Source organism: Triturus cristatus, chromosome 1_2, assembly GCF_964204655.1.
Source record: "Triturus cristatus chromosome 1_2, aTriCri1.1, whole genome shotgun sequence".
NCBI lineage: Eukaryota > Metazoa > Chordata > Amphibia > Caudata > Salamandridae > Triturus > Triturus cristatus.
In genome coordinates this window covers 910,119,974-910,135,229 of record NC_140580.1, presented here as the reverse complement: position 1 = coordinate 910,135,229, position 15,256 = coordinate 910,119,974, and the positions used below count along the sequence as shown (strand labels likewise).

The 15,256-nt window shown below is 45.4% G+C and overlaps 1 protein-coding gene across 4 annotated transcripts in view; it reads left to right on the top strand.

Annotated features, from left to right (window-relative positions):
• AGRN (agrin) overlaps window positions 1-15,256 on the top strand; it is a 726,538-nt gene that overhangs the window by 40,447 nt on the left and 670,835 nt on the right. For all 4 annotated transcript variants that reach the window (XM_085609660.1, XM_085609659.1, XM_085609658.1 and 1 more), the window contains exon 2: window positions 11,972-12,233. In XM_085609660.1, the coding sequence (XP_085465786.1) occupies window positions 11,972-12,233 (262 nt within the window). The remainder of the gene's footprint in view (window positions 1-11,971; window positions 12,234-15,256) is intronic.

Sequence of the window (15,256 nt, the reverse complement as noted above, 5' to 3'; positions counted from 1 at the left end):
ATATATTTATGCCCATCTTGGTAAAACACCAGCCTCTTTTTTGAAAACATGGGTTACAACTTGTTAAATCCCTTCCTATTATTGTAATTTCTCGGGAAAATGAGCGTATTCTGCTTGTATGCTTTTTTCAAATTGTACCTCTTTGAATGCTCAAGGGCCTTCCGTGGGCTCACCTGTCCCGCCTTCCTTCATGGCCAGTGTTACACACGTGGGATTGGTTGCGTCTCAGCAGCGCTGGCCCTTTATCGAACACGATGGGGCGAGGTCCGGAGAAGCCACAAACGGCGAGCCGTCGCATCTTGAAGATTTTGTACTCCTCCCTCACATGCCCCCTCATTCTTTCCGCACCCACCCCGTACATCGACCCACCCCTTCTGGTAAAGGCAGAGTGGATGAAGGAAGCATAGCTGGTGGGGTAATCACCACACGCCACATGTTCTTTCCTTTGTTTTCAAACTTGTTGGCAGCGCTCTTGAAATTTTCTGTATTCGCATGACAAACGCATGCCACAGATCATTGACAACACTGGCAAGTGGGGTGTTGATCACCATTAGAGTTATGGACGTTTTTAATCGAAGTGTACTGGCCTGTGCAAAAATATTTTACGATAAGGTTGGTGCTGTGAAAGCTTGCCAGATCTGGAAGAGGCTGGCTCTGTTATGGTTACTAATAGAGTTGTCAGCCTGTAGAAGTTAAAACACCATCTACATTCTGGCCCAGACGGCTCACTAAGGGCCCTTTATATATAAAAACCACACGGGCAGCTGTCTAATTTGCTTCCTGCTGGGACGTGACAGACCCACTAACATTTAGCCCTGCACTGTATGGCAGAAGGTCTAGTGAAGATCACACACAAAAAAGTGAAAGGTGCCAATAATACATGAATGTTGTTATGCAAAAGTCCTTTGAGATGTCCATTAGTGTGTTTGCCATAAGGGCTGTATAACTTTTGGTCTCAGAATAGAATGCCTCCTCATTCTGGTTTACTGGGAATAGGCACTGCAGATGCCTCCTAAATCATCAGATGAGCAAACATTACATGTATCTAGAATCCCTCAGGTTCAGCTCTTACTGATTACCTTCATGTTAGAAAGCCTCAGATTTTAGAATAAGCACAGTTCTGATGAGAGCCCCATATGACATAGCAGGGTCGAAATACATCAATAACTAGAAAAGAGACTGCTGAGCAATTTTCAAGACTGTCTTATATGGGGGCTAAAAGAACGGGCTCATTTATAACCCCATAAGCTCCAGGAACAATTTCCTCGATGGAATGGGCTCTCTGTAAAATTATGGACTCCTGAATTTCCCATTCAAACAAAGAATGCTAGTGTTTTCTTTTAAACTTAAACTTGGTGCGCGTAATGATAGATTGTTGTGTTCGCTGCTAACCATAAATTGATTTGCTTGGATTAGAAATGTATAAAGCGCACGATTGCCCGAAGGAGTCTTGGCGCTGACTCATATGCACAGAGGATTCCTGGAAAGAGTAGTGTGCTGCCTTAACAGGTGAAGAGCCACGTTTTTACGGCTTTTCTGAAATGCAACAGTGAAGGACTGCTTTTAATCGCGATCGGTAGGAGATTCCAGTTTTTGGCAGTCCGCAACAAAAAGCTTCTCCCTCCCCACCTCACTTGCTTAAACCTAGGGACTTGTAGAAGTTTTGTGTGGGCTGATCTCAAACTTCTGGTCGGCACATAACATTTCAGGTGTGTTCTCAAGAACTGTGATCCTGACCCATGCAAGGCTTTAAAGGCCAGGCACAGTGATTTGAACATAATCCTTTTTTCCGTGGGTAGCCAATGGAGGGCTCTCAATCTATGTCCAACTGGCTCAGATCTGGGAATGGCGAGGACCCGCCTTGCAGCAGCATTCTGTAGGCGCTGGAGTTTTGAGAGATGTTGGACTTGGATCCCTGCATACAAGGCATTGTCATAATCCAGTCTGGACAGGGCCAGTGCCGTAACCAATGTTTTGCGTGAATCGAGAGGAATGAATGGGCAAACTCTTCTAATCATCTTTAAAATATAACAGATGGTCGAAGAGAGGTTGTTTATCTGGGCGTCAAAAGTCAGTTTGTTATCAAATGTGACTCCCAGATTTTTAACCTTGCCCACTGGTTTTGGGCAGTCACCCAAACTGGCCAGCCACCACTTGGGAGACCAAAAGTCTGTCTTTGATCCCAACCGCATAACCTCGGTTTTGTCACCATTCAGCTTCAGGCAGTTTAGCTGCATCCAATGATCTACTTGTGTCATGCAGTCATTGAATCGCTCAGCTGTTTCCTCCATATTGCCTGCAACTGACTCCACTATTTGGGTGTCATCAGCATACGATACCGGAAGAAACCCACACTGCCTGATAATCTCTGCCAGCAGAGCAACATAAACATTAACAAGCATTGGCAAAGCCAATAGGTCTCGCCTTTGGGACCTTAGAGGTGTTTCGCCATGCAACAGTTGATGTTGTTGCACCAAGGATATTGTGCTGCATAACTAAATATTTATAAGATCCCAAAGCGAGATCTGATGGCTATGCCAATGCTTGTTAAACCTGGTAACAGTGTCTGGGCATTGGTTGCACCTCATTAGTAACCGTTTAACACCCAAACGTAGCAATAAGCAACAGAGAGGTGACCAGTCCAGCTTTGCAAAGGGCCTTCCCTTGCGCCGCAACACATGATACTGCGTTTTTAGTAACTTTTGAACCGTCTGAGAAACAATTTCTTTTTGTTAAAAGCTGCAGATGAGGAATTATGTGGAAAATCTATAATTATGCGGAAATTGGCACAGTTGCATAATTCCAGTGGCCCAGACTATATCCTTCACCCACCCACTCCCTCCGTCCCCAGCCAACATCTCTTGGTGGCGCCAAGTGAACTGTTCATGTACCGTGACCCCTCTGGAGACAACTTATTTATTGATGTGGATCCTTGATTTACAGGGGTATTGCCAAAGCTTTCTGGGATTTGTAGTATTTCTATATGGTTTTATTATCAGATGTTCGAACAAGCCCATGCTGCAATCATCTTAAGGTTTTTGTTGGCTCCAGGCAAGACATGTATTTTCAGTGCCGTTTAAAGGAATACATTTGGATGTTATTACATGTTTGCTGCTAACTTAAGCCTACATTATGCCAAACATTGCTGCTTTATATATTTAACTTTAACAGGGTTCCTCGAAAACAGTTGAAATATGTTTTGCCAAGGACCCCAAAAGTTCTTAATATGACTCTGGGTATAAAGACTGGGTTGAAGGTAGGGAGGTAGGCAGAGAGGTTTAGATCTAAAGTAGAATGACCGAGATTACACAGAGTGAAAGTTCACTTTTCGCGGGCCCCTTGGGAAATGGGGGGGAGGGGGGGGGCTTGGATAATTGCCCACTTTGCCAAAGCCTTAAAACGTGCTTTTTCTACTATTTCTAGTTCTTTTCCTAACAGCGGCCTGGTTTGCTTGGCTCTGGGGCAGGGCACGAGAGAACGGACTCTGAAGTCTGTCATATTTCTCTCATATTCGGTATTCCTTGGTTGCGTTCATATGTGTCGTCCTTTTTAGGTCTCGCTCTGGAGACCTATTGTCGCCGAGATGCCTCTCAAGGGAGACAGACCGGGGCACGCGCAGCGATAGCGATTGGGGTCGGGGTCTGTGGACGCGCTTCTGAGACGCGCTTGCGCAGACGCACAAACAGACACACACGCGCGCACACACCTCGCCGCTGCCGACCCCCCCCCCCCTCATCGCATACGCGGCTGCCTAACGCGCACGCACACACCTAGTTTAGGATTTGTGCCCTGCCCGTAATGATTGTCATTGTAATACTGGGAGAGGATGTGGTGGTACGGCCGGAGCTGCCGACTTTCAAACACGGGGGATCAGGTTCGAGCCTTTGCGTGAGCTCAACATGTTGTAATTATGGGCTATTCACATAATATCCCGATTTCTAAAAGCAAACAAGACATTGTGAGGTGTAACCGGTGCTCGTGCAAAGCGCTCTGATGCCGAGAGGTCGAGTTTGCGCTATACAAAACTGTAAACATAAATAAACATTTGGTCGAAGAAATGTCACTGGCCAAAGTTGCGGTTCTGGGAACATCGCCGAGCCACAACCTTGCCGTGGTCCCGTTTCTTATTTTACAAACCCAAACACACAAATAATAAAGCACCGGATTGCGACTGAGAGAATACAACAGGCTGAGGGCACGTCGCTATTCGCAAACTATTTCAGTCCAATGACAACCAGTTTAGATTTCACTTCAGCACTATCCCGTATCACGGTCAACGGTTAAGCCCCTAAGTAGGAATGGCCTGTTCCCCTTCCCCCCCCCCCCCCCTTTACAGATACAGCGCCCCTCATCACGGCCTCAAAATCCTTGAAGCGGGACCCGCCCCGCTCCCGCTATCCCACAAAGTCGCCAGACGCGCACACCCCTCAGCCGAAGCTCGGAGAAGTCCGCCATTTTCAACCCGCAGACATCCTCGCGCTCTGCGGCCGCTGTCGTCACGTGACTTCGGAGCAGGAAGTGGCAGCCCTGAAACAGCTGTGCAGTCCCGCCCCTTGCGCCCCGGGGGCCTGTCAGTGGTAGCAGCTGACCCCACCCCTATCCCCAAAGGACGTACACATTGTGTCCTGCGTGCGACGTAAACCGGTGCAGAAACTGACACCAGTGACTGGGACACTGCTCACATTATGAGTGTCCTGGTCAATACCCATTTACTACACAGGAAAAGAACTGCGCCTTCACACTCCAACGTTTGGTTACAAATATGTAGAGTCTTGTAAATAAAAGAACACTGGAAAGGAGAGAGATATGGCTTAAGGCTAGAGCGGCCGACTTTGAAGTGGGGAACCAGGTTTGAGTCTAGTGGGAGGCTCAAGCATCCTGTGATTCTGGGCAAATCGCTTAATCTCCTCCTGCCCAAAAAAAACCAAGCATTGACATAGCCAATAGGTCTCGCATTTGGGATCTTATAAGTTTCTAGCCATGCAACAGTTGATGTTGCTGCACTGCATAACTAAATACTTATAATGTTTCAAAGGCGAGACCTATTGGCTATGCCAATGCTTGTGTTGTGTTTGCTGTGCGTTCAAAGCCCGGTCAAATGTCAGCCTATGTCGTTTTACCAATTGCTTCTTATTTTATCTTAGAAATGTTAACTTTTCATTCAGTGACTGCAGAGCTAGAGAACTGCCTCACAGTCGTGCTGGGCACGCAACATTTAAATAGCTTATACAGTTCAGTAGTTGTAAAAAAAATAATCTTTATATAACTGAAGTGAGATGAAAGCAAAACAAATCAAAATACTTTACTTGGTGGGGTGCAGATGAAAAATATTTGCTGAAATTCCTATTTCCACACATTTGTTGTATGCTATATAGTTCTATAAGTAAAACTGAATGTCCGTGGGAAAGTTTGTGGCCAATTCAGTGTAATATAAACGAGCATGTGCTTACACTTTATGATTTAGTAACATATTTATCAAAAGTGAGTTTTTTAATATGAACCAAGATACATTCCTGTACCTGCGTTGATGACAAAACTATCTGTGAACTAAGAGGCAAGTCAGGGGCGTGCGTACCCTAATATGTCTGCTGGATTTTTATTATACATGGAGCAAAAGTTTAGTTTATTGAACTATAGAGTTTATTTCTACAGCAGACATACTGAATTTGATAATTTGAAGGTGCTCTCCTGTGTGAGAGTGATGAGAAAAGCTACTCTGTGAAGCAAAATATTTGCCTTGGGTCACACAATTTAAGATGAGTTTATGGGTCAAGTGAATTACAGTTAGGTCGAGAAGTCATTAAACCTGCAGGTCTGGAAAATAAATTCAGGTTTTTCTAGACCTGAAGGTTGTGAAGATTAGATGAAATTAAAATTATCTTTCTGCCACAATACTTTTCCTGCGGCATCCCCTCACATTCTAATCAGGGGACTGGGTGGTGAGTGGAATGAAACTTTAATTTAGTAAGACAGATGACAAAACGGCTGGGGGGGGTTCCTAATTTGATCAGTTACGACCTTGTGGCTTACATCTGCTGTTTTCTAGAGTGGAACAGACTAGAATCGGAGACGTACTGGTGCTTCACAGACCAGCGTTGATGGGTATGCATCTATAGAAGGCCACTTGGTCCCACACAAACAGTGAGCATAGGCCTTTACTCATCCCCGGTAACATGGGGGACTTTAGCAACCTGATATAAGGTGGCCATCAAAAAGGGGTTTATAAACCAACCGTCACCAATTAATTCCATCATAGGCAACCCTGACTTTATCCCAGAAGCATCGGGTGAATCCTATTTGTTGGCAGGGGGCAGGTTATAAAAGAGATGGAGATTTCTGTGACCACAGGATATTAAAACCATGTGAGCAAATTAAATCTGAATGCAGCCGTACTGAAAAATAAAGAAGGCAATATCTCCAAATTAGACATTGGGCCACTGAAAATTCTATCCAGCCATTTGCAAGTAAAAGCGAACAGAATTTGAAAGATGAATGTTTATGAAGTCTGGCAATAAATGCCACCTCTCAGACATATACAAGTTACTGGTAATCCCTGCCCAAGAAGTCTGCATAACTGTTAGTCTAAGGGATGGGAGCGAGAACTGGGCTGAGCCCTATCTGACGTTTAATGGAAGGATATTTGCTGGCGTACGATTGAGAAAAAGCGCCTGTCAAATCATGTTACATTGATATTGCACTCCTGTCAATACCCAAATGTGCCCGTTCCAAGTCCCAAGAATGATGGAGGAGATGTGGAGACTGTTGCTTCCGCTTACAGCATCTGTGGCACTACTTCAAGCAGAAAAGATTCCAGAAACTGGTCTTCAATTATATCGACACCATGTTTGATACTGAGATTCATACTCCTGAACAGACAGCCCAACCCTGTACTCTCCCCGAAGAGCAAATTGATTTTAACTAGTCCTGTGTGTGTTGCAAAGTAAACTATATTCATATTTTGAGGCTCTGACAAAATACCAGATTACAGGTCCTAGATACATGTTTTATGAACCTGATGCCAATGGAGAAGTTGGCAGCGGCCTTTGAACATGGAGAATTTCGGGCAACCAGTGTTATCCCACCCGTCTTTCGATGCCAAGCAAATTTAAGGAATTGCCTTGTCCTAGTTTCTTCAGCTCACAGGACAGGTGGAAGACCAACGATAGAAAATCTTAAAGAACAGTAAGATACGTTGGTTCTATTACGACTTATATACAGTCGGGTCGAGGTCTCTAAGTGGTCTCACTATCTATAGTGTGTGTAACTAGGTGTACTCACAAGCTGTGAGTTGGAGAAAGGGATGATATATTTTTTAAGGTACTGGGTTTCATGGTTAATGCCCCTCGGCCTTCAGAAATAGGCAGTTGTATTTTGAAAACACTCAATAAAATCGATTTAATCCATACTGTGGTGGTTGATAAACATGAAGACTAATGGTCTTTCTCAGCTAATTGTGGTACGAGTTGTTGAAATAAGGAGTTTACCGTCATGGGGGCCTGCTGTTGTGCAGCAGCATTACTGAAGTGTGGGAAGCCCTTAGTCCCTGCCTAGCCAAAAGCCTAAAATTCATACAATTAAGAAGGGGTGACTGGACTCTGGTAGGGCACGTCTCTATATTATTAGCTGGCGAAGGCGCACTTTTCTTCTCTTGCTGTTGCCAGCGTGATGGGGCGTGGGAGAAGGGTTTTTATTAGTGATACGCACCTCTAGCCAGCCGTCAGCCACCCAGGCCTTTTTCTGTACTGTCATGCGAGCTGCTTGGCAAGCTCCAACAAGTGTGAGCAGTTGGCATTGCTAATAATAATGCAACACTAGCTATTGGCATTGTAAATGATAATGGCATTTGTTTATGTTTGTTTTATAAAATAGATAAAAAAGGCATTGTCATGAACAATGCCAATACTTGAAACTTTTGCAAATGCGAGACCTATTGCATTGCAAATGCTTGTTCTATCGCGTCGCCACTGATACTCCAGTCGGGCAGTGTTTTCTGTAACCACTGTGCTTCTGGATAGGAGCTCTGTGGCAGCTACCCACCTGTAGACTCTGCCCCTGAGCGGGGGAGGTGGTGCTGCCTCGACCCCTCCCCAGGGCCCACCTCTCCCTTGTGACTGCACTGCAGGTATGCGCGGGAGAGGGTTATCTGCGTGATGCGGGTGACTGACCCCCTGCCCCTCGGCTGGCATACAAATAGAACACGGTGACCAGTACGGGGTTGTTTGCTCTCCCCCCACGCCCCCCACAGAACAAACACTTGCTGTGTTCGAAGGTAACCAGGGCTAATGGCGAGGGGTGTATTCATTACTGCGTGCTCCGATTCCACGCTTGGCTAGCGCTTGCCTGCAAATTCCCTCTTCCGGCCTCACTGCGGTTTCTTCCCCGGATCGTGGACTCTGTGACTTATGTTGACGGACTCCATCTAAACGAAGTGTCTGCTTCAAACGGAGGCCTGGAGAGCTTGCTAAGCTCCCTGTACTTCGTGTGTGCTCGAGAGCAGGCCGCTACTGTTGTAAATCAGGCGAGCCATTATTACGAGTAAATTCAACGTTTGGAGAGCAAATGGTGAGCTATAATGACGGAATATGTGTACATTAGCACTGAGAGTGTTGCGGTGTGCCTTCTTACAGTGCCATCCAAGTGGGTAAGAGGTGGAGAGGACCCATCTAAAGCAGGGAGCCGCAGTCCCTTGTAGATGTTTATATCTATACAAGAAGAGAAAAAGGGTCCAGTCCTATGGGATGAGGAGGCCTCATCCACATTTTGTGGCTTGCTTCATCGGCCCACCCTGTTAAGATACTGCTGCAAGGGCGGACTTGACTTAGTTTGGAGGGAGCTCTTGATAATGCTGCAACTCAATAGCGCTGGATGCAGATATCTAAGAATACCTCGGGGTGAACCTCAAGGAAATAAATGTATTCACATTTACCCCAGGTATGGTTCAAATAATGCTTGGGATGAATATGAGTACAATGCCCCGTTCATCCACAAATGAGCCACCATGTTTCTGCCCACTTAGTGCCTGTGATCCGAGGCATTCGTCGGGGCTTGAAAAGGATTCCTACTAAAATACTCGTTTTTTTCATTCAAACGTGGTAAGTGCATTATGCTAACTCCACAATGTTACATTGATACCCCTGAGCTAGGACTATTTTTACACTTCACGGTCTGACTGAAGAGGCAACTTCTCTAGTTGCACATTCATCGTGGTGGTTGCTGTGGCAGTTATACCTGCACCCTCCTCCATGGTCTGAGTTTGCCATGTATGCGGGTCAGATGCATTCTGGTATTTGGAGTCCCATTATATTTCTGTATCGTTAGTCCAGTTCATTTCAAGTATGATAAAACTTTTTTTTCTCTTTCAAAGCCGATATCTAAAGAGCTGAGGAACAGAAAATACGAGTCAGAAGTTATTGTATGTGAATATAAAATAAGGTGTCATGCTTGAGTTGTATTGGACTATTTAAAATAATGATGAAGTATGAAACTACAAATGCCAGGATGCATCTGGGCTATCTCCTTGGTGGCATGCCTGGAAGAGAATCAGGTGGCTGATGCAGTGCATAAGAATGGCAGAACTGCAGGGGGTTAATACCTGGGCAGGGGCTCCGGTTAGACCCACCACTCAACTGCCTCTTGCAGCAGTTCACTTTTTCTTTCCTAGAGGAAGTTATTTTGTTTTCCTTGCTGAAGGTGGTTGTCCATATTTTTCACTCTCTCGTCTGGCACCGCCCTTCCCATCAAAGCGCTCTTTAACCACTCAAACCTTCCCTCCGCTAGCCATAGTAGACTGGTGAACCAGGGAGATGGGGCCTCGCAAGCCCCTTCATCCTGAGTTATGAAGCCTTATTGGATGATGAAGACTTATTTTTATTTGAGCGCGCAGATTACACCTGTGGTTTAGGCCCAACTACTTCACACCAACACGTGTTCTGTACCAAAACGTACAGTTTCAAGTTTGGGCCTACTATGGTAGAATGGTTCCGCTGGAGCATCCCTTGCTGTGCTAGATTATTCTGTTTGTGTTACAGTCAATAGTCAGTTTCACTCTTCTCATCTGGGTCTGTGACAGTCCTTCACCTTTGCCACGTGCCTCCTTATGCGTTATTGCAGGAGACGAGTCTCTTTCTACATTGTTCATTTCGTCATATATTTACATTGAAATGTAGGATATTCCAACAAATACCTCCAACTTTACAAGTTCTCAAAGTGACCAGGATGGACTATGAGCAGCATTCTGTTTATTGTTGGTGAGGCCACAAACTCGTGGAGTTGGCAGAACCATGGTCTAGCAGAACTGAGTGGTAACAAGACTGAGAGAGTTACAGGCGCACAATGTGTGTGCAAGCGATCACAACAAGTTGAATGGATCCTGGATGGCAGACTGTGACATGGTGAAATAGGAGACCTATGCAAAGCCACAGGTGCAGCGTTACTCCTAAGCAAACGAACCAGAGCCCTGCAGGAGCTTGCTTCCTGTTACCATGTCAAAGAAGCTTGTTCACGTCCACCACTATCCCTGTCAGCTTAAAGTCATTCGATATATATTACCAGTCGCAAGGCCATATTTGTTGGAAGTCTCTGCTACCACAATCACCCTTTCAAACACTTTGAAACTCTAGACTGAAAGTGAAATTAAATGATCTGAGTATGGCTTGGAATGCACCACTTCTGTCTTCATGGGTGTTCTGAGTGTAACAAAAGTGGGGGTTGAATTTAGCCATTAATCCTTATTTCTGCTACCTGCAAAGGAAGCTGTCCACATCATGTTCTTGGGTGCTAGAGTAAGAAGTTTGGTTTATCAGTGCTCCTGCTATCCTAGTATAAAGTGAACTTTTCAGTTTCATTTGCGTTTGTTTGGTGAAGTTGGCCTTTGCTTATGTTTTTTAACAGAACGTTTTTCGTTGTGGAGGTTCTGGAGTGGGAGATAAAGAAATTGGGCAGAGCACTGTTGGAAAAGCTTAGGCATTTCATCTCCAACCAGACCAAACTTTTTGGGGGCTTTGGAACAGTAATTGCTGTGAATCTGAGATACAGAAGGCCTTATATAAACCCCTACAGAAATCCTACGTTCATGCAAATCTGATCCAAGGGGGCAATATTCTGTAGTTTAATGACTTGTATATCCTGTGGGTAAATCCCGAGCAAATCTACAATTCAAAATGTGTATCTTCTGTCCAATGGACAGATCCACATTCTGAAGCACGGTGATGCTCATTCAGAAAAAGAGATGGAATAATACATTGATCATGAGGACACAGTTGTGGTAATCTACTTTTGTACACGGGTAGTTGTTTTGTATTTTTTGTTCTCCCATTTTTTCACTTTACTTCATCCTTTAAGTTTGACTTTCCTATTTGTTCAGCTTTGTCCGCACCTGGTATGTAGGTCTCCAACCAGTAGCTCGTGAGCTACTGTAGCTCTCCAGCTACCGCTGAGTAGCTCACCTGTGTGCAGCCCAGCTTATTAAATTAAAAAGCTTTTGCTTGGTTGAATTAATACACATATAAAAAATTGAGATAATACAACACTAATAATATTAGTAGCTCTCAATGTTTTTCATTGAACCTAAGTAGCTCTCCGTACAGAAAAGGTTGGAGACCCCTAGCCGGATTTCCTGCTGACTTCTGGTCTGGAGGGTCCACGATTAAGGCTCCTCCTTGTGTGCGATTCCCAGTGCGCCCTTCTGACCGAAGGTGTAATACTACATCGCAGTTCAAACGGTAGATCTGTGAATGTGGTGATGTTCTTGGTATTTGCAGCATGTGGCAGGTGCATATGCCACAGGATTCTGAAGTTACACTCCTCAAAATGGAATGTCGTCCATGCCAAATGGCCCAGGTTTTGTGAAAGTGTAAATGTCGGAGTACAGCTTGCTCCCACTAGACTCTTGATTTGAATGATTGGCCATTTTCAATGATCAGTATCTTTTGTTACAATTTTTATGAATATCCTCTATTTTCCCCTCTTTCAGGTCAGAGTGTGGCGATACCTAAAGGGCCGTGAAATTGTAACCAATGAGATCCTTCTGGATGGTGGCAACAAAGTGATGGTGGCTGGCTTTGGCGATCCCACCATTTGTGACAACCAAGTGTCAACGGGTGACACGCGGATATTCTTCGTCAACCCTGCACCCCGGAGCATGTGGCCCTCGCACCGCAACGAGCTGATGCTGAACTCCAGCCTGATGCGGATTACCCTGCGCAACCTGGAGGAGGTGGAGCACTGCGTGGAAGGTGAGGGCAGCGCCAATCGCGAGATCTCATTGGTTCCCCTTTGATCCACTCACAGACGTTGGTCACTCACACGCGTGTGCTGAGACCACGCTGTGGATTGCGTATCTGTAAAGGGTGCCCCTAAACAGGAATATTCTTCTGAACTCTCTTCGGACCTAGACTAATTTGGCTGATTGAAATGACAGTTTGCTGCTGTTTCCCAAAGAAGAGTTAAATAGCAGTTTTATCAACCAGATATATTTTTGGAGATTAGCAAATGTCCCCATGTTGCTTCCCAGACTCCTGGTTTCTGGGTCTCACACTTCTGAGACTCTGATCTCACTGATCTATGTTTGCAGTATTTTTTTTTCTGCCCCCTTTTAAGTATGTGATTTTGCTGATGCCTCCATGCTTCTAGTCCCGCGAGAACATTTCAAGCTGACCCCAGTAGAAACATGAAGACTTAGAAAAATGTTCTTTCTATTGCAGTTCTCTTCTTAGGAAATAGCTTGGGATTTTTTATTGATAAAAAACTTGAAGCATTTTGTTTGTTAAAGGAAGGCAGCCATAGTTTAGGAAAAGTGTGATGTTATTGTGTATGTGGTTCCCCCCCCCCCCCACTATTTGGTCTAATGTGAAAATTGTAGGCATTGCTTTTATTTATTTTTTACATTTTGATTCATAGATGTGAGTTGATTTTCTCTTAAATCCATATTCTTATTGTGCGACAGAAGGTGTATTCTGTTTGCATTTTGGATGCCTGAGGTCTTAGGTTCTCCAAAGGTAGTATGCAAAGCACTACAAAAACCCAGAATAAAATGAAAATGGCACTTCCGAGACATTTTAGTTTCACTCTTATTACAAATGTGTTCCGAAGTAAAAAGTAAGTGATTCATTATGGCGCAGGGCTTTTGTGGGACTTGTTTTTGACAGTGCAGCTGTTGAACAGATTTATTGCTAACATTATACATAGGGTGGGCTTTGTGTCCACCCCATTCAACCATTGACTTCCGTCATCCACCTTTTTCAAATGACTTGAGTCTTTGTCAGTCATATCTTGCCTCAGCCAAATGGCTATACATCTCTCACCTAATGCTATTGGCTGTGGGTATCCTTCCGCCTGCACTCTGAGTGATTGAGTTGAACAGTATGAGGGACTACTTTACAACTATAGGCTCAGTCAGTTTCTGTTCCTACTGGCCTTGTCTTGTGTATCTCACTATGATGCTAACGCTGCATGGTGTGGTACATTAACACCAGACTTCTTGCTTTTCTGCAGCAGTTCCACGCTGAAGGATAATGCTAGCACACTTGATCAAATGCTGCAGAAATAAATTGGAGTGGGTTTTGGAAAGAAAATGCATCGGGAATCATGCAAAATAGAAGCGCAATTAAACAAAGTCACATTTTATGAGCAGTGTTTGCTTCCATTAGCCTAATGCCTGTCCTTATCAATAAGTTCATCTGCATTTGCTTGTGTAGTGCTGGAGGGAGGCCAGACTCCGAGCGCTGCATCGGTGCCGCAGTGCAGAGTTCCATCTCCGGACCCATTCGGTGAGACCTGCCCTGCCAGCCTATCTTGGCTCCCGCTCCTGCCATCCCTTCGAAACCTACTTGCCTTCGATCTGTCTGTAGGGTGGGTAGGCTTCGGAGGGGGGCTGGGCTATTGAGAAGAGGCTTCTGATAGGTTAACAGGGTCCAGGGAGAGCCAGTCACCTGGCAGGAGAGCCAGATGTGTGATTGACCTCTGCCCAGCCCTGTTGACATTTCGGCGGGATTGTTAGGAATTCAAGGGCTGCCCCAAGACTGGACTGCCCCTGGGAGAAGTTCATATTTCAGGAGGGGCAGAAGCTGTCCACCATGCTGCGTAAACTGAACCTGAGAACCTCGCATCCCCGAGCAGGGGTCAACGGATGGGTCAGGCGAGCCAGGCTCGACTGACTCGGATTATCCGTGTTTCTGTGCAAAACATGTTCAGCTTTCCAGGCCTCTGCATTCTTTGCCGCCCTGGGAGCGGGCACACTGAGCCCATGGGATGCAGGGCGTGGAAGCGGGCTAACGGGGCCGAGTACTGCAGGAAGTTGGGGGGACGGTCGGGAGTGGGGATGCAGGGATGATGCCACAGGCTGGATAGGTGTGAACGCACTTTTTGCACAATCTGGAAGTTGGGTTTATAAATGTAATGTTTACATTGTTACTTGGTGTTTGGAAAGAAAAGTGTTCCCAAATGACATGGCTTCTAGGCGCGTTGGAACTGAACACCCTACTATAGGCACGCACGGTACAGGAAGTGCGGGTCGGAAACGGGCTGACCGGGACTGAATATACTGTGTGCACGTGCGATGCAGTAAATGGTGTAAGGATATACAGTTTTAATAGGACTGCGCTCGCCGTGTACGCATTGGATATAGGAACTGCAATTATGGACGTAGGCAAATAAGGCTGAATGCACCATCTGCACACGAGGGTCTCTCGCGAGGTACTACTGGGAGGGTATGGATCCGGGCCTTGGGGGACTAAACCCAGCAACCTCAGTTTGCGTCTCAGTAATGCCATGTAGTGGGAAAATGGATGGTAGCATTCCTTCCACATTTTTTCACAAATCGCTAAATTGACAGGTAATAACCAATGGTTACGTCATTACCCTCCGATTTTACACTGAAATATAAGTGAAGTTGTTTCCAGTCATTCGAGATGGAAGTGATCAACCAGGTTTACACGTGGGAGGCAGAAAGTGGGGCTTTTGAACACAGATTGATGGGTTTGAATACATTTGGTTGTCATACAGTGTGTGGGGCATTTGGACTCATGCTGATTGGATCATACATGTGCGGGTGGGGTATTTAGTACCATACATGTGCGGGTGGGGTATTTAGACACATGCTGATAGGATCATACATGTGAGGGTGGGGTATTTGAACACATGGTTTGAACGTATTTGGTTGGCATACAGTGTGTTGGGTATTTGGACACATGCTGATAGGATCATACATGTGTGGGTGGGGTATTTGGACACAAGCTGATAGGATCATACATGTTTGGGT